This window comes from Uranotaenia lowii, chromosome 2 (assembly GCF_029784155.1).
Source record: "Uranotaenia lowii strain MFRU-FL chromosome 2, ASM2978415v1, whole genome shotgun sequence".
NCBI classification, from domain to species: domain Eukaryota; kingdom Metazoa; phylum Arthropoda; class Insecta; order Diptera; family Culicidae; genus Uranotaenia; species Uranotaenia lowii.
This window is the reverse complement of record NC_073692.1, coordinates 365,262,449-365,281,514: the sequence shown is the minus strand read 5'-3', so window position 1 is coordinate 365,281,514 and position 19,066 is coordinate 365,262,449. Positions and strand designations below refer to the sequence as shown.

Sequence of the window (19,066 nt, the reverse complement as noted above, 5' to 3'; positions counted from 1 at the left end):
AAGCATTGAATCAATTAAAGTATCCAAACCATAAACAAAGCACAATATTGGTTCTAAAATAAATTTAGTTGGAAAATTTCAAAGTCATAGTTTCATTCAAAAAATCATTTTGAAAAAATTAATTTCGAATCATATGAAATATACAAGAATTCATTAGAAAAAAAAAACAAATAAAAATACTAGGGGAAAAAATATGGGATTTGTGCCATTCTGGTAAATGTTCCATTCTGGGGAAAAAATTCTGGGAAATGGTCTATTCTGGGAAAAAAAATTCTGGTAAATGGTGCATTCTGGCGAATTTTTTTCTGGGAAATGGTTCATTCTGGGGTTTGATTTCGGGTATTTGTCATTCTGGGTAAAATTCATTCTGGGCAATGGTTTTCGGGTAAATGGGACACAATCCTATAGAAAAATTTACACAAGCACATTATCAATATCATCTTTGATCATTTTAAAATTGAAATTTGTATTTTGAGAATGAAAAAATTCTAACTGCGAAGAAGAGAACGCAAAAGCATTGAAGCCATACAACCTTCAAAAAATAAGAAAATTGCCAGCTACCCCGACACTAACTTCATATTCAATTCACTTCAATTTTTGATCTCTTTGATCGATTTGGATAAAAGTCCGCTACATACTAGAATATACGTTTCAACATAATCTCACAAAGTTTCGCGACATAAACGTAAAATTTGACAAATTTACAGCTAAATCAGTGAGGCAATCTCAATTTTCCCAAGCTCTTTTTTTAAGTGCTCGCAAAATGCTCAAAACTCATTGAATGAAGAGTTCATAGTTTATTGAAAAAGTGTGATAGTTTCATGAAAAAAATATCAACTGTGAGAAAAAGGGCATTCGGTCAAATTTGAAAGTTTGCGCGCTGCTCAACGCGATTTCATACCATTTTGATCGCACAAGTTTTCATCAAAAGTGCAAAAAATGTGCTGAATTATTTATTCAAGCAACGCAATAAAATCATCTAATAACGAAACGATGAAGATTCGATTTTTCTACAAGAAACGCGGAGCTTTCTTAGAAAAGGGTCTTTAAATGTGTGAATTTGTATTAACTAATTTTAATAAATCATTTGGTTAGAAATCCACGAGAACCCATCGACATTTTTAACATGCATTAAGATTATGATCACAACTACGCAAGTTCTTGCGATTAAAAAATAAATAATGTTTACCCATTTTTTGCAATTATGACCGAAAAATTTGCAAAACGAATAAGTTTTCCATTAGAATATCTCATCATCATCTCATCATCTGAAACAAAAATAAGTAAAATAACATTTTTCATATTTTTTTTATCAACTATTTATTTCTACAAGAAAAACAAACAACATAGAGCTTAACAATGTTCTATAAAGTTGACTTTAAAAATATAATTAACAACTTTGTTTAACAAACCATACCTTTAGCTTGCTCTTGTAAAAAGTTAGATTTTGCGGAGAAAAGAGAACTAATCAAAATCCATCAATAGATAGCGCAAATATAGTCGAATAACTTTGTCTAAGACACCGATGAGCTACAACCAACTCTCTCGCCTGCAGTCAAATTTGACCTCAAAAATGTGGTTCTTTGCCCACTGTGGGCTCCCTTGAAATAATATCTTGGACATTTTAGCTCGGATTTAAGCTAAGGGGGGCCCCTAGAATAAGTATTGCAGAATTTTTCCCATATTTGTTAAGGCTGAGTAAATCAGGACTTGGTAAAATCTGAGCATATGATTTGAAATTTTATAATGCAAAATCCGGAAAAAAACTAGGCTGAATTAAGTGATCATTCGTAAAAAAAAAGAATGTAATAAGGAATTATACGACTTTTATCATTATTTTTATCAAAACACTTTAGCAACGTAAAAATCGTTTTCCAAACTTCTAAATAAAATACCAATTTGAATGTATCTAGCTCAAAAAAATTAGTTGAACTTGAGTTATTTTTTTTTTCTGTGTATAGATCTCGGAAAATGAAGGTTTGTTTTTACAGTTTTATGGCAACTAGCCAGACCGTAGTTTGCTCTACTTGAACACTATTCTTTGAAAAACCTGTGTATGCCCGAAAAAATCTGAAAAATTTTGAATGTCTACTCACAGTAGATAATACATCATCTTCTCATATTTATTGAATAAAGGATATATTTGAGGCATTCCCAACGAATGAAGCATTTTGTTTCAAATATGAAAGTTTGAACAAATTACAGTACTTAATATTCAGTTTTTAAATAAAGACAAGCAGCACAGAATAGGTAGTTAAAAGAAAAACATCTTCCATTCTAATTGAGTTCATGTTTACCAAAATTGATTGAAAGACTTTACAAAAAATATTCCTGAAGTGTATCCGTACAATATCATAACAAATGTCGGGAATCATCGAAATTTAAAAAAAAAACATGAATAACTTGAAGAAATACATTAAAAACCAATGGGAATTAAGTTCATAGAACCAGGAAATCTAGAATGCTCACCTTATAAATGCAAAATTTTTGTTAGCTTTTTGATCATTCATAAATAACATAATGCAGTATGTGAGCACCCTTTGGCATTGCCCCGAACTCTTTAGCTTTACGCGTGCGTTTCCTTTCCCGGAATGAGGTCTACCTAATGGCATTGTAACCAGCTCCATAATTGTGCATTTATTAGCCATTGTTTCTCGGTCTTCGTATCGTTCTTCTGTCATGGCGAATGTCACCCGCGATTCATATGTCTTGCAGCATACGTTATGCATATGCCTAACTCTTGAAGCCTAACTCTTTGCGTTCGCCAATTCCGTAAGCTGTTTGTGTTGTGTCACAGGATAGCTTGCTTAAAAGCCTTTGAGGGGTGCAATATGAATGCGCGAATCTGAAAGGTATCGGTTTCAATAACCATCATCATTAGCGGGACCCTAGGGTGGGCGTAGCATTTTGTTTCATTCGGATACGCAGATTTTTGTTGACATTTATGAACAACCCTAGGAGCAAGTTACTGCTGACAGCGAATCTGCTTCGAGGAACTAACGTTCGCTCCATACACCTTAAGGGGCCTCAAGATCAGATCAAAGCGAAAAAGCTCGGTTTCATACCATATACATATATATATATGTAGTTGCTCTACGAAAAAAATGGCTTTTTTTTCGCTTTGAACCGCAACGTACCTCTAAATGTACGCTGAGCAAATACAAACAGTCGATTCTAATTAATTGCTAAACTACAAAGGATAAACTTACCTCTGAAAAGTGGGAACTGTGGGTGGAGGAAGGCATTTATGATAATGGTTGCTGGTGCGTTTTATGTGAATTCAACTCATAGGTAACTACAGAAATGAATGGGTGCCTGCACATGTGCAGACATATTTTCCTATGGAGAAGTTGAAAGATAAAACAGAAACCAATGACGACGAAAACGACGACGTTACGTTATTTCTCAATTTGTCGATACAATCGATTTGCCGCTATTGAGGGTTCACTTTGTGTTACCAAAGATGTTTAATAAGCTACAGCGCACTGCTAATGGGTTGTTGATGGTATGATGGTATCTTACAGGAATGGCGAGTCGCACGCGTTTGTTTCGCGCAAGCTGGAGGGGTCTTACTAAAAGACAGGGTCAATGGCTAATCAGCTGCGTGAAGACCTCCTGCATGTGTGGGAGGTTTGTGAGAAAAACATGCGCTCAAGACGATGTCACAAACAAGTTGGAATTGTTTTTAATGCTCATCAATTGACTGATCCTAGTGATTGTGGGTCGTGAACTGGTAGTGTAGAGTTGTTATTATTCACGATTATGTTTCATTTATATTTGCATCAACATGTTGAATGCATCATTGAGGTGTTGTGGGTATTTAATGTGTGTTTATTGCGATTCATTTGATTTACGAAGGCATTATGAGACCAGAAAGGTCATTTTTTTTGCCTTTCTCACAGACCTATTAAGAGTGACAATAAAGTTCCCGTACTTTACGTTGTCTCCTTTATTTTTAAGTTTTGGAATTCATCTGTCTTTCAAAGCCAGAGGGAAACAAGTGCATAAATTTTACTTTCGAGAAAACACAATCTGTCTTCCTGCTGTGCAATTTTTCATACATTTTTCGAAGAGTTGTGGGTTTTCGTTCAATGGAAACGGTGAGGAAATGCATATGTATAATATTTTAAAACTTATCTATTAGAATAAAAAAATTGCACCAAATGGCTGTAAAATGTCTACTGCCACAGGCATATTCTCTATGAATTTTGGAAATTTGGTATTTAAAAGCATTCAACAATGTTAAACTATTTTTGTCACTAATTCATTGAAAAATCATCTAAGTGTTTTAACAAAACTCGAATCACTTGCTGAGCAACAAGGGAAATCCATTCCTTGATATTTTTTTGAGAGGAAATTAAACTTTCAAGCACCTCAAAGACCCCGGAAACTATTATTTTTCAATTCTTTTTCCACCCAAGCAAAACTTTTTATCCGCGAAACCTGCCCCATCAAATGATATATAACTAAGCCCAAAAAAAAGAAAACGGAAAACCCACCTTGAGACCTTAGAAAAACGCCAGACACCAGGAAAAATTCTCGCAAGGATTGCATACAAGTTCAACTTTTGGCCTGCAACTTGTGGGTTTTCCGTTAGACGAAAAAAAAAATCTAGAGAAAGATGCAATTTCCTTTCCTCCCTCAAAGAAGCGAAGGAAAATCGTTTGATGCAGCCAAGCAAAAACTTGTATTCTTTCTTACGGGCCCAGGGGGGAAGGAAGTTAGGACTTAAAAATCGTTTTTACCTCTCCAATTTTGACTCCCCATTGGTTGCGCAAAATGTGGTAAGTTTGATTTTCTTTTGGCTGCAGTTGTTGTTGTTGGGAAAGGGAATCGTCGAATTCCATTCGGCAATGCCCGAGAGTGCGATGGCGAAATGATAAAATTGCAACTTTTAAATTGGATTTGGGAGCAGAATAAATAGCCGGTGCTTATTTCTCGGAAGAGCCAAGTCAAGCGTCCACTTTAATGTTCGCATGTTTGTTGAAGGTTTTCACTTCTTGCAAAAAAAAAACGTAGATCGTAACAGAGAGGAGTATTGATTTGAACACTGAATCTCCCGAAAGGAAATTCCGGAAAAATGGTTTATAACCCAATGCAACTCGAAGATGCATTTTCTAGGGCTGTTTTTTTAGTGTATTGCAAGGGTAATTTGAATCTGTATTTTATTTTTTTACTTCCTTAAAAATGTAAAAGAAAACTGTGAAAATAAAAGGAAATATTTTACAAAAAATCTTGAACAAATCATAAAGGAATAGTAAAAAAGTATACCGTCAACTGGGGCAACATGCAACAATTTTCTACTACAATGGCTTCTAAAAAACTTATGTTCACAGTTAATCCTACCCCTTATGCATCAAAAGTTTTAAAGATGGTGGGACAACCAATTGGCGTAGTTAGGAAAATTATTGGTTTCTTTAGTTATTTTTAAATTTTCTAAAAACATGCGATTTTCACCCTCCTTAGGAAATGGGGTAACTCGCAACAAACTTTGTTTTTAATGAAAACTCTTATGAACATGTATGAAAATTTATAGTTTTTAATAAATTTGCGATGCTTTGAAGACCATTACGCATGAAAACATCAATTGCAGTAATTTTTTGGTCTGTAAAATCTAATTTTCACATTTTTTCTGAAAATAAGGATGCTGTATATATTAACGGGTTAAATAATACTTCAAAAAAATCTAAAAGCTGAAATCATAAAAATAATAAATAAAATAATAAATGTTTTGATGAATGAAATTTCAATGTTTAAAAACACGTGATGCAAAACATTCATATTCCAGCACATGGAAACGAGATTTACAAGGTGTTTCTTTGATTTGCATTTTGTTGCATTCGACCCCAGACACCTAACTGAATTATAAAAACATTTATAAAAAAAATAGGGTGATTGTTCGAAAAATATTTTTAAACCAATTGTGTTGGTATAGCGTGAGGAAACCAGTTAAAAGCTTGTAGGTAATATTATCAAGCCAATGGGTCATACTGGGTAAAGTTTTTTCGGAATCGAAAATTGTTAAAATTTGTACATTTATTGCTCGATTTTTCAAATTTTATTTTAAAATAAAAATAATTTAAAAAAACTAGCTTAAGATGCGAGAAATTGTTTCATCATCATGTTGTAATCATTAAAAGATAACTTTATTAGAATAAATTACATTTAAAATTGATTCAGTGTGGTTGTTGCATCTAACCCCGCTGTTGCATGATGCCCCGTTTGACTGTATCTAATATTAATTTAGAATAAGCAATAATATAAATTAAAGTAAAAAAAAAACTTTGGAAGCAATATTTTTTGTCCTTCTTACTCTTGTCTCAATTAAATTTAAGTTTTATAACTATTTACATAAATCCAGTGTCAAGACACATTTCAGCACTTTGCTAAATGTGAGGTTTATTTTAGGTTGAGATTAATTACCCCTTTTTTCATACTTCCATAGGTTTCTTTTTAGTCCACATGAACGAGACTCTGGGAATGATCACACTACTTTATTTACAATACATTTTTTAACGTCTGTGTCTCTATAAACATAAAATGGGGTCACCAGATCAAAATTATCAAATGGCATGATAAGCATGAAAAATGTCATACAATAAGCTAGGTAGATTTTGTCAATAAACACTATTTCAATTATTTCATCAAAATCTTAGAAATAACGATTTTTAAATTAACCTTTTAAAATAATGTGTCCTAAATTTTTAATTTATTTCGATGTTTTCAGCTAGATTTATTCTTTCTCAAAGAATATAAAATTTCACCGATATAGTCGATAAAATATTTTTATAAAAATAAATTTACTGTGATTAACTCATTTCAAAAGTTTAAAGAATTTTTAAGATGTAACCACGTTTATTAGGTGAAGTGCAATCGCGTTCATCCGGAGTGATCGTTAACTCGATTTGTTTACATTTGGCTGTTTCGCCCTTTTTAAATGTTACGCTGTTCATAGATCGCTGCAAAAAATTACTTTTGGCCCCCATATAATTTTAATGATTATTCTATGCCTTTTGGCTCACCAAGCTTCGGTATCAAGTTTGAGATGATTTGGTTGATTCCAGAAATAGCGCTAAGCGTTTTAATTTTGTACTGAAATTTGTATGGAAGAAGAAATTTTTGCACATTGAATTATCCAGGAAATTCAAATAAACTTGAAATGGTCTTTGATTTTTGGTTTTGACTATTCTAAGCTAGATTTTTTACCAACTTGACAAGCAGCTTAGCATTTCATGGAAAAGGTTATATCTATTCCAATTTAAAAAAAATCTGAATCCACTGGAAAGTATTTTAAAATTGCAGACTTTGCTTGCAAGAGATTTAAATAATTCTTGAAATGTTTTTACAAAAGTTTTATAAATCACTAGCTGACCCGGTGTGCTTTGCTACACCTTCTAAAAATCAATAGGTGTAGGGTAGGAATTTATCGAAATTTGGTTTTTATTGTTGGAATCAATTCGAATCAAATAACGGTTTCCGCTTTAAAATGAGAGCTTCAACATTTTGAATTTTGAAGATTTTCGAAGCATCTAGAATTGCATAACAAAGATGATTAAATCTAATTTTCTAAAACTTGATTTCTAAGTAAGTTTTAAAAGATTTGCAATTTTTGCTCTGTTTCATAAGCTTCACATGGGTACTTAAACTTTGCCAAAATGTATGTCTTACTGGTATGAATTCCTCAGCCTTTGCCCCATCCAATGCAGAAAGGGTTCACGACATATTTTTAGTTTCTAAATAACTGCACATTTTGCTCCATTTACCTGATAAATTTTCGAGATTAAAGTAAGGCCCCCCCTTACCTCTTCAAATCTGCAACTGCTGCAAAGAGGTAGGGATCAAATTTAGTTGTAATCCAAAACCTTATTATAACAAATTTGGTTCCATTTGGTTGGAAAGTTCTTAAACAATATAACCTTCTCCGTCTCTCCCCTCTCTACACTGCAAGACAGAAGGGTCTGTTGCATTTATTAAAACATATCTCGTATTTAAATACCATGTCAAATTTGATTCCATTTGCTTAATTACTTCTCTAGTTATACCAACAAAATTGTATTGGAGCCCCCTCCTTGAGTATTTCCTGGCAGAAGTGTGGTGTTTCAAATAATGATAGAACCATTTCTCGTACCATAATGATTTCCAATGCCATATTCGGTTCCATTTGTTAGATAAGTTCTTGGTCTATGCGGAACAATTGTATGGGAGTTCTCCTCTTCCCTAACTTTATCCCTCATTGAAGGAAGAAGGAGTCTCCAATAAGTATATAACCTTTTCTCGTATGCAAATGCCCGTCAATGCCAAATTTGATCCATTTCCTTGAAAATCTCTAAAGTTATGCGAAAAATTCTAAAGGAACCCCCCTTTCTCCTCCCTATCTCTCCACAGGAAGGAAGCAATAGTGCTAAATATTCAAAGAAACATTCCTCGTACTTAAAAAGTCTCCAACCCAAATTTGGTTCCATTTGCTGGATAAGTTCTCGACTCGAGTAATGTAAAAAACTGTATGGGAGCATCCTCTCCCCTTAAAATTTTTCAACTGGAAGAACCAAGAGTGTTTTGGCGGACTATTTCGGAAGAACAAAAAACACTTGTTGTTTCGCGAACAGCTAGCAGAAAAGAGAAATTTTATTTCGTCTCCATTTAAAATTTTAACTTTTCCTGCAAATTAAAACAATACACACACTTAACAATAGAATAAAAAATTTGGCAACATATGGCAATGGTTAAATTTTTCGGCTGGATAGTATACCTTAGGGCGTTTAAGTATCACATCAGGGTGACCAATAGTATCGAAATCGATCAAAGGGGTCATAGTATCATTTATCGTATTCAAAACCTTCCCATAATTAATTTGGTTCCATTTGCTTGATTGGTTTTCCAGTTATTTTGAAGATTGTAAAAGAGCCCTCTGCCCCCTCCCCTTCTATCTTTCCACTGGAAGGAGGGAGGGGCACGAAACATTCATTGAACCTTTTCTCGTACCCAAATACCCTTTCAAATCAGATATGGATCCGTTTGCTCGAATATTTCTCAAGTTATGCAATAAAACGGTATAGAAGCCCCCTTCCTCCCTTCTTAAATCCTCCTGGATGAAGGGAGGGGTCTGACATAATCATAGAATCATTTCTCGTTACCTAATACCATTCCATACGAAATTTGGTTTCATTGGCTTGATTAGTTTTTGACTTATGTAAAAATTGTAAAGGAGACCCCCTACTCCCTTTCAATTTCCCTATTGGAAAGGGGGAGGGATCTCTAATAGTCATAGAAATATTTCTCGTACCCAAATACCCCCACGTCAAATTCGGTACTACTTGTTTTATCGGTTCTTGCGTTATGAAAACATTTGCCTTAAGTTTGGGAGACCCCCTCCCCCTTCCAGTGAGAGGGAGGGGTCTCAAACCGTAATAGGAACCTTTGTCGGCTTCCAATACCCCCATTTTCCCTGTTCCCCCATCGGTTCAATAGTTTCCGAGTCTATAAAGAACAGACAGACAGACAGACAGACACATATATAAAAAGATTTAAATTCCCTGACTATGCAAAGCTGTTTTTAAAGATTTTTTATTCTTTTCCTACGGTTACACCGCAGTCAAAAACGTTAAATTAAAAAAAATTAAAAATATTTTTTATCCAAAGTAATATTTTTTGAAACCATCAGTACATCTCTGGAGATTTATGAATGAAAAGTTTTGTTTCCCCATACAAAATTAAAATTCGTTGTGCTAGTTCAGGACCGAATGAATTGTCTCTAAAATTTTGTTGTTATTTGTGGCAGTAAAAGCAACCAAAAAAAAGTGTTGTTTCTGGTAAGGTTGTTACAGAACCAACACTTGTGATTTCTTGTTTGAATTATAATTCAGGTTTAAACAGCTCGTTTTTCAATTACCGAATAGGAGCTGCATCAACTAAAATGTCGATGTTTCGAATTGTCGCGCAGAGGAGTACAGAGATAATGCAAATTTTCACAAAGCCAAAGCAACAGCAGGAGGTTGAGCTGCGATGCTGGCTGGACCGGTGCCAACATTCCCTATCAGTAGTGCAGTGGGATGACTGACGACGACTAAGACGCCAACGACGAGAGATCGGTCACGCAATTGCATATCGACGATATGTATCCGCAATCTCTATACACTCCGGCTCGTGTCCGTCCATTTTCGAGAAGGTTGTTGCTGTTGGTATTCCTAGTACACGATGATATGTTATGTGGTGCATTCCTTGAGATCCATAAGTGGGTTTTGGGTGAGTGTGTTCTGATTAATGTGGAGCCAACAACTAGCTTGTTGGTATAACTACGGCGACTTCGCGTGGTCTCCTGCATGCTACAAAGTGCACTCCAAGTGCAACGACGAAGCCGTCAGATGGCACAGTGGGATAGAAGTGTGATTAATCAGGATTATAGAAAAGATGCTCTTTGAATAATAACACCATTTTATGAAGAAGCTTTTTCCTACATCAATGGCAGACCTAATCCTGTCAATTTCTAAATTACCAGAATTGATCAAACCCTGATGTCTCTTTCACCCATTGTGTCAACCATCAGACGGTCGACGACGGTTATGCAAATGCCAGCAACATGAATGTGTCGATTCGACTATTGGATAGCGCCCCGAAAACCCACACTTGAGATTTGGACGACGCGGCGTCGTCGTCGTCGTCGAACGAAAGCCATCAACATGATACCATTATTGGAAGAGGTACCGTCCATGCTTTTGCAATGCAATGCAATGGCATGAAGATATGCTTTATGAGTAAGTTTTGCCGTGTGAACCTGACCGGTCCAAAGAATTCAAAGTGCGTTGTTGGTGCTACACTTAAATGCATTTTCTCGAAACTACCGGCTACCGGTGATACTCGCAAGGCCACTTAGCCTCGGAATGGGGCGGACGTCCCACTTGTCTGGGACGCAATGCGAATCAGAAGTACGGGTCCTGTTATTTAGGAATCGACGACACGACGATGGTTGATTAAATGAAGCTGTCTAAGCGATTGCTGTGTTCTGTCTATGGTCTGTTCGTAGTTTATTTGCTTAATGTTTGATAATTAAATGTAAGGTGTGCGTTTCTAGTACTTATCCTACAAGATTTATTTCAAGAAACTTTGCGGTCTGATTTAAGAGTTTAAATTGCAGAATGCAGAGATCGGAAATTCAAATACTCTTTCTCTTAAAAGGAAAATCCAAAGCATTTTAACGCCATTTGATTGGCAGAGAGCCCTATCATCGTAATTTCAGACAGATTGGATGAGTTAATTTCTAGCGCAACCAAAGTCCCTGAACAACTCAAAGTCCAGAGAAGATAACATGTTCCTCATCCTCTAATCCAAATTTGCATATCGTTTCCAATAATAATGTTTCACCCGTAGGACGGAATCACTTCCTTTCTATTCTTGAACGATACTCATCAATACACTGACAGTTTCCCATCAATTTCTAACCCGTCGTTTCATTCTCTCTTCCCCGTCAAAACAGCTCAATTGAGGACACCCCGCATCACGGAACACCCGAGCGATGTCCTGGTGCCAAAGAACGATCCGGTCACGTTGAACTGCAAAGCCGAGGGGAAGCCGGAACCGAAAATCGAATGGTACAAGGACGGGGAACCGGTTCGCTTTACGCCAAATCATGTCCTGCTTCCGTCCGGATCGTTATTCTTCCTGAGGACCGTACACGGAAAAAAGGAACAGGACGGGGGAGTTTACTGGTGTGTGGCCTCGAATGCGGCTGGCACAACTCAGAGCCGGAATGCAACGCTGCAAATAGCAGGTGAGTTGATTTGTTGGTTGAAATTTTCAAGTCTTGTTTTTTGGGAGTTGGTCATTTTATCCCTTAATTTTTTAACCGAAACCTAGCTTATGTTTACTAAGTAGAGGTTTTTTTATGATATTGTCAGTATTAATACTATCTTAAAAAAAAAGACACATAAATATACAAATTTATCAGAACTCTGGTAAAATCTGCAAAACAAAAAAAAATCATTCAATACGGAACAATGGGATACGATTCAAATGTGGTAAAAATATGATTAAAATATGATAAAAATATGATTCAAGAATGATCGAAAAATAATCAGAGAATGATTCAAATATGTTTTTTTTTGTTTCGATTATACTCGTTTAACCATCTTTATGGCATTCGCGACTTTATATCAACATAGCAGCTGGCAGACAGTTATTGAAAATTTTATCCAGTACAACTGTTTTTGTTGATATTTACTCTTGGGCTCGAACTCACGGACATCGGCTCTGAGGGTAACTGACTTGTCAACTGAGCTAAATCACAAGCCATGATTTAAATATAGTTCAATAACGATTGAAATACGTTCAAAATATAACTCAAATATGATTCAAATACGATTCGAGTATGATTCAAGTATGATTCAAATATGATTCAAATATGATTCAAATATGATTCAAATATGATTCAAATATGATTCAAATATGATTCTAATATGATTCAAATATGATTCAAATAGGATTTAAATACGAATGAAATATAATAAAATATAAAAAATAATTAAGAATTCAAATTGAAAATAAATACCAGAGCATTTGTTGTTAAGTTTAAGGAATAGAATACTTATTATAATTTCGAGCTCAAAATTTAAAGCTCTGATCCAGCACAATTCATTTGCATTCAACAACCCGGTCCCCGGGGGCATCGCTCAAGATCATTGTTCTAATGAAATTAACGTCACTCCAAGTGACAGCCTTAGGAGAGAAACAGAAACGAGTTGTTTACCGAAATCAATTAAAGAATGATTTATAGCATCAGTCATAATTGAATAACCGCGGGCCTGAGGATCGCATTTCCCAGAACCAACGACGAAACGAAACGGCGACGCACCCTGGAACCGCAAAATGATGCGGTCGGACGCCTACGGATGAGTTTCAGCCCGATGCCGATGTCGGCGCAAAGGTAGAACATGAAAATGTTCCGTATTTTGACACGAACCAAACATATCGTCGTTTTCGAATGCCCCTATAATGTTCCCACCGGGACCCACTCGGGACATTGCTCAGCAAATCATCTTCAAACTAGGGGCTTCAGGAGAAGGAGGTGGTGACAATTGCCCACTTGTGGTTTCATCGGACGACGACGGCGGTGGCGACGGCGTCGGCGAACAACGACAAATTCTTATGCCGACCACAGCATCCAGAGCCTCCCCCGTATGAGAAAACGACGCCCCAAGGAGTATTTGAGACCTGTTTTCGGTGATTAAGTTACCTTCCCAAACATTCAAAGCTAGCAAATATGCGAATGAGCATCTTGATGAGTTAGCTCCGATGTCAATCAGAATTTTTCGAGCGTTTGGATCCAATTCCAACCTGAAATGGTTTGGTGAAGCCAAACAGTGAAACGATGTGTGGTTTTTCGAATGGGACCATCGAATCAATTGTAAGAATTCAGAGCTACCAATCGCTGCAAAAAAAAAAGAATTGAATTTAAATCATGTAAATAAATATTGTTTGAAACATTTCTGAATAATATTTTAATCAAATTTGAGTCATATTTGATTCACATTTGAATCATATTTTAATCATACTTGAATCATATTTAAATCATATTTAAATCATATTTGAATCATATTCGAATCGTATTTGAATAATATTTGAATAATATCTGAATAATATTTGGAAATATTTGAATCAGGTTTGAATAATTTCTGAATCATATTTGGATCATATTTAAATTATATTTGAATCATTTTTTAATTATATTTGAATCCAAACTGAATCATATTCGAATAATATTTTAATCAAATTTGAATCATATTTAATTAATTTTTTTTTTATAATTTTTTTATCATATTCTAATCATTTGATTGGTTTTCTATAAAATTTTAAACAGCTTTGCAAAATATTTCAATAATATTTTAATCATATTTGAATCATATTTGAATCTTGACTGAATTATATTTTAGAATCACATTTGAATCGTATGTGAATAAAATTTAAAGCATATTTGAATCATATTTGAATCATATTTGAATCATATTTGAATCATATTTGAATCATATTTGAATCATATTTGAATCATATTTGAATCATATTTGAATCATATTTGAATCATATTTGAATCATATTTGAATCATATTTGAATCATATTTGAATCATAATTGAATCATATTTGAATCATATTTGAATCATATTTGAATCATATTTGATTCATATTTTAATCATATTTATTTGGATCATGTTTGAATCATATTTGAATCATTTTTGAATCATATTTGAATCATTTTTGAATCAAATTTGAATCATTTTTGAATCATATTTGAATCATGTTTAAATTATTTGAATCATTTTTGAATCATATTTGAATCATATTTGAATCATATTTGAATCATGCTTGAATCATATTTGAATCATTTTTAAATCATATTTGAATCATATTCGATCAAATTTAAATCATATTTAATTCAAATTTCAATCAAATTTCAATCATATTTCAATCATATTTTAATCAGTATTGAATCATGTTTCAATTCGATTTGTAAAAATTTAAATCATATTTGAATTATATTTGAGTTATATTTTAAACAAATTCCAATAATATTTTAAGCTTATTTGTATGATATTAAAATCATATTGCAATGATATTTAAATTAAATTTTAATCATATCTGAATCATATTTGAATCATATTTGAATTAAATTTCAACTACATTTGATTCATATTTGAATCATATTCGAATCAAATTTGAATCGAATTTGAATCATATTTCAATCATATTTGAATCATATTCTAATCATATTTCAATCATATTTGAATCATATTTGAATCATATTTGAATCATATTTGAATCATATTTGAATCATATTTGAATCATATTTGAATCATATTTGAATCATATTTGAATCATATTTGAATCATATTTGAATCATATTTGAATCATATTTGAATCATATTTGAATCATATTTGAATCAAATTTGAATCATATTGGAACAAATTTGAATCATATTTGAATCACATTTGAATCATATTTGAATCATATTTGAATCAGATTTGAATCATATTTGAATTATATTTTAATCATATATGAATCATATTTCAATCATATTTGAATCATATCTGATTCGTTTAATAATCATAATTTAATTTTAATCTTATTGAATCATTTTGAAATCAATCTTCAATCCTATTTGAATCATATTTGAATCATATTTGAATCATATTCGAATCATATTTGAAACTTATTTGAATCATATTGAATCATATTTGAATCATATTTGAATCATATGTGAATCGTATTTGAATCATATTTGAATCATATTTGAATCATATTTGAATCATATTTGAATCATATTTGAATCATATTTGAATCATATTTGAATCATATTTGAATCATATTTGAATCATATTTGAATAATATTTGAATCATATTTGAATCATATTTGAATCATATTTGAATCATATTTGAATCATATTTGAATCATATTTGAATCATATTTAAATCGTATTTGAATCATATTTGAATAATATTCGAATCATATTTGAATCATATCTTTTTTTTCCATTTTTTTAATCATATTTGAATCATATTTGAATCTTATTTGAATCATATTTGAGTCATATTTGAATCATATTTGAATCATATTTGAATCATATTTGAATCATATTTGATTCATATTTGAATCATATTTGAATCATATTTGAATCATATTTGAATCATATTTCAATCATATTTGAATCATATTTGAATCATATTTGAATCATATTTGAATCATATTTGAATCATATTTGAATCATATTTGAATCATATTTGAATAATATTTGAATCATATTTGAATCATATTTGAATCATATTTGAATCATATTTGAATCATATTTGAATCATATTTGAATCATATTTGAATCATATTTGAATCATATTTGAATCATATTTGAATCATATTTGAATCATATTTGAATCATATTTGAATCATATTTGAATAATATTTGAATCATATTTGAATCATATTTGAATAATATTTGAATCATATTTGAATCATATTTGATTCATATTTCAATCATATTTGAATCATATTTGAATCATATTTGAATCATATTTGAATCATATTTGAATCACATTTTAATCATATTTGAATCATATTTGAATCAAATTTCAATAATATGTGAATCATATATGAATCATATTTTTCAATCATTTTTACCATATTTTTATCATATTTTGATCATATTTGAATCATCTTTGAATCATATTTGAATCATCTTTGAATCAGATTTGAATAATATTTTAATTATATTTTAATTATACTTGAATCACATTTGAATAATATTTCAATCATATTTCAATCAAATTTGATTCGTTTTATAATCATATATCAACCATATTTGATTCGTTTTATATTCATTTTCAAATCATAGTTGAATCATAATTGAATTATATTTGAATCATATTTCAATCAGATTTGAATCATATTTGAATCATATTTGAATCACATTTGAATCATATTTGAATCATATTTGAATTATATTTGAGTCATATTTGATTCATATTTGAATCATATTTGAATCATATTTGAATCATATTTGAATTATATTTGAATCATATTTGAATCATGTTTGAATCAAATTAGAATCATATTTGAATCATTTTTTAAAAATATTCGAATCATAATTGAATCATATTTGAATTGTGTTTGAATAATATTTGAATAATATTTGAATAATATTTGAATCAAATTGAATCATGTTTGAATCATATTTGAATCATATTTTTTTAATTATATTTGAATAATATTTGTATCATATTTGTATCATATTTGAATCATATTTGAATCATATTTGAATCATATTTGAATCATATTAGAATCATATTTGAATCATTTTTGAATCATTTTTGAATCATTTTTTAATCATATTTGAATCATGTTTGAATCATATTTGAATCATATTTGAATCATATTTGAATCATATTTGAATCATATTTGAATCATATTTGAATCATATTCGAATCATATTTGAGTCATATTTGAATCATATTTGAATCATATTTGAATCATATTTGAATCATTTTGGAATGATTTTGGAATCAAATTTTAATCATATATTATGATTCAAACATGATTCAAATATGATTCAAATATGATTCAAATATGATACAAATATGATACAAATATGATACAAATATTATTCAAATATGATTCAAATATTATTTAATTATGATTCATATATGATTCAAATATGACATGATTCAAATATGACTCAAATATGATGCATATATGATTCGAATATGATTCAAATAGGATTTAAATATGATTCGAATATGATTCAAATATGATTCAAATATGATTCAAATACGATTCAAATCTGATTCAAATATGATTCAAATATGATTCAAAAATGATTCAAATATGATTCAAATATGATTCAAATATGATTCAAATATGATTCAAATATGATTCAAATATGATTCAAATATGATTCAAATATGATTCAAATATGATTCAAATATGATTGATAAAACTTGAATGGGAACCACAATATGATTCAAAGAATTTTATAGAAATACTAAAATACCTTTGCTTGTTCTGGTGCGATAATTAAGTGTTGTTAAAGGTTATAAATTAGGCTTTCTGAGAAAAGATTGTAAAGGAAATATAATTTTATTTATTTACTGCTGAGTTTCAACTGTCAATTAGCATGTGAATTTTTTGTACATTTATCAGGTATCAGGTATCAGAATGGGGGTAGGCTTAATAGCGGCACGTTATCCAAACATACGGGAAAATTGTGCCTAGCCTTTTTTTATCCAAGATTTCATCATTTACCTGAGAAACCTGAAAAACCTATAAAAGGAAGAAATAAATTCAATCTATTTAAGATGGCATAAAGCCTTTCCACTAGGGATTATTAGCATTAAAGCTCTTTTCTACATTCGGTAAGGAATGATAGAATGTTTTTTAAGTTTAATTTCTTAAACTCAGATTCGCTTAAAGCGTAAGATCCCAGAGTACGAAAACGTAGTCTGGCAAATGAGGGACAGTTACATATAAGATGGAAGGGATCTTCCACATCTGATTCACAACTACCACATACTGGAGATTCAGCACGCTGAATGTTGTGCATGTGATAGTTGAGTTTACAATGACCGGAGAGTGCTCTGATCAAGATGCTGCAATGAGATTTATTTAAAGTTAATAAGTAACTCGATATGATTGGAGATGGTTTTTCTAAAAATAATTTAGTTTGACGACAAGTGTCCAACTCTTCCCAGTATCGTTCATGCTGGTTAGAGGACCAAGTTTGAATTTGGTTTCTGAACCAACATGGTGATATTGGAACAGCCGGCTCTGGTCCGTAAAATTCCTTTTCCGACCCAGCTCTAGCGAGTTCGTCGGCGCATTCGTTTCCAAAAATTCCCTTATGTCCGGGTACCCATAGAAGGTTTAATCCATTGCCTTCAGCAAGTTCTTCGATTGCTTTCCGGCATGCGATTACCAGTTTTGATCTAGAACTGGAAGCACTGAGTGATTTGATAGCTGCTTGGCTATCTGAACAGAAATAAATTGTTCTGAACATAATCTTCTTTTGAAGTGCAATTTGCACTCCATAAATAATAGCATATAGCTCAGCCTGAAAGACTGTACAATATTTTCCTAGAGGTTGAGCATATTCTATGTTCAACTCGTGACAGTAAATTCCTGCACCTGCACGGCCGTTTGATAATGAACCGTCAGTATAGAATACAATATGAGAGGACATTTGGTCCTCTACGAAACCTGATAACCATTCTTGAGGAGAAGGAAATTTGACTTTGAACCCCATGTAGGGAAAACTACTCGAGAGTGTTAAATCGTTTGGCGCTAGATTAAACTTGTTTAATCTAACTAATTCAGGCCACACATTTGTATGACTCGATGATCTTTCGATATTTCCTGACAGCCAGAGACCAACTGCCTGTAGACGAAAAGCACATGAGAAGGCTTCCTGTTTTAGGAACAAGTGTAGAGGTTTGATAGAAAACAGAGCCTCTAGTGCTGCAGTAGGAGTTGTAGTGAACGATCCGGACATCCCCAAAAGACACATTCTTTGAAGGTGATTTAGTTTAGTCCGAACTGT

The 19,066-nt window shown here is 32.2% G+C and overlaps 1 protein-coding gene across 3 annotated transcripts in view; it reads left to right on the top strand.

Annotated features, from left to right (window-relative positions):
- LOC129749673 (protein sax-3-like) overlaps positions 1-19,066 on the top strand; it is an 839,575-nt gene that overhangs the window by 518,591 nt on the left and 301,918 nt on the right. For all 3 annotated transcript variants that reach the window (XM_055744711.1, XM_055744709.1, XM_055744710.1), the window contains exon 4: positions 11,471-11,764. In XM_055744711.1, the coding sequence (XP_055600686.1) occupies positions 11,471-11,764 (294 nt within the window). The remainder of the gene's footprint in view (positions 1-11,470; positions 11,765-19,066) is intronic.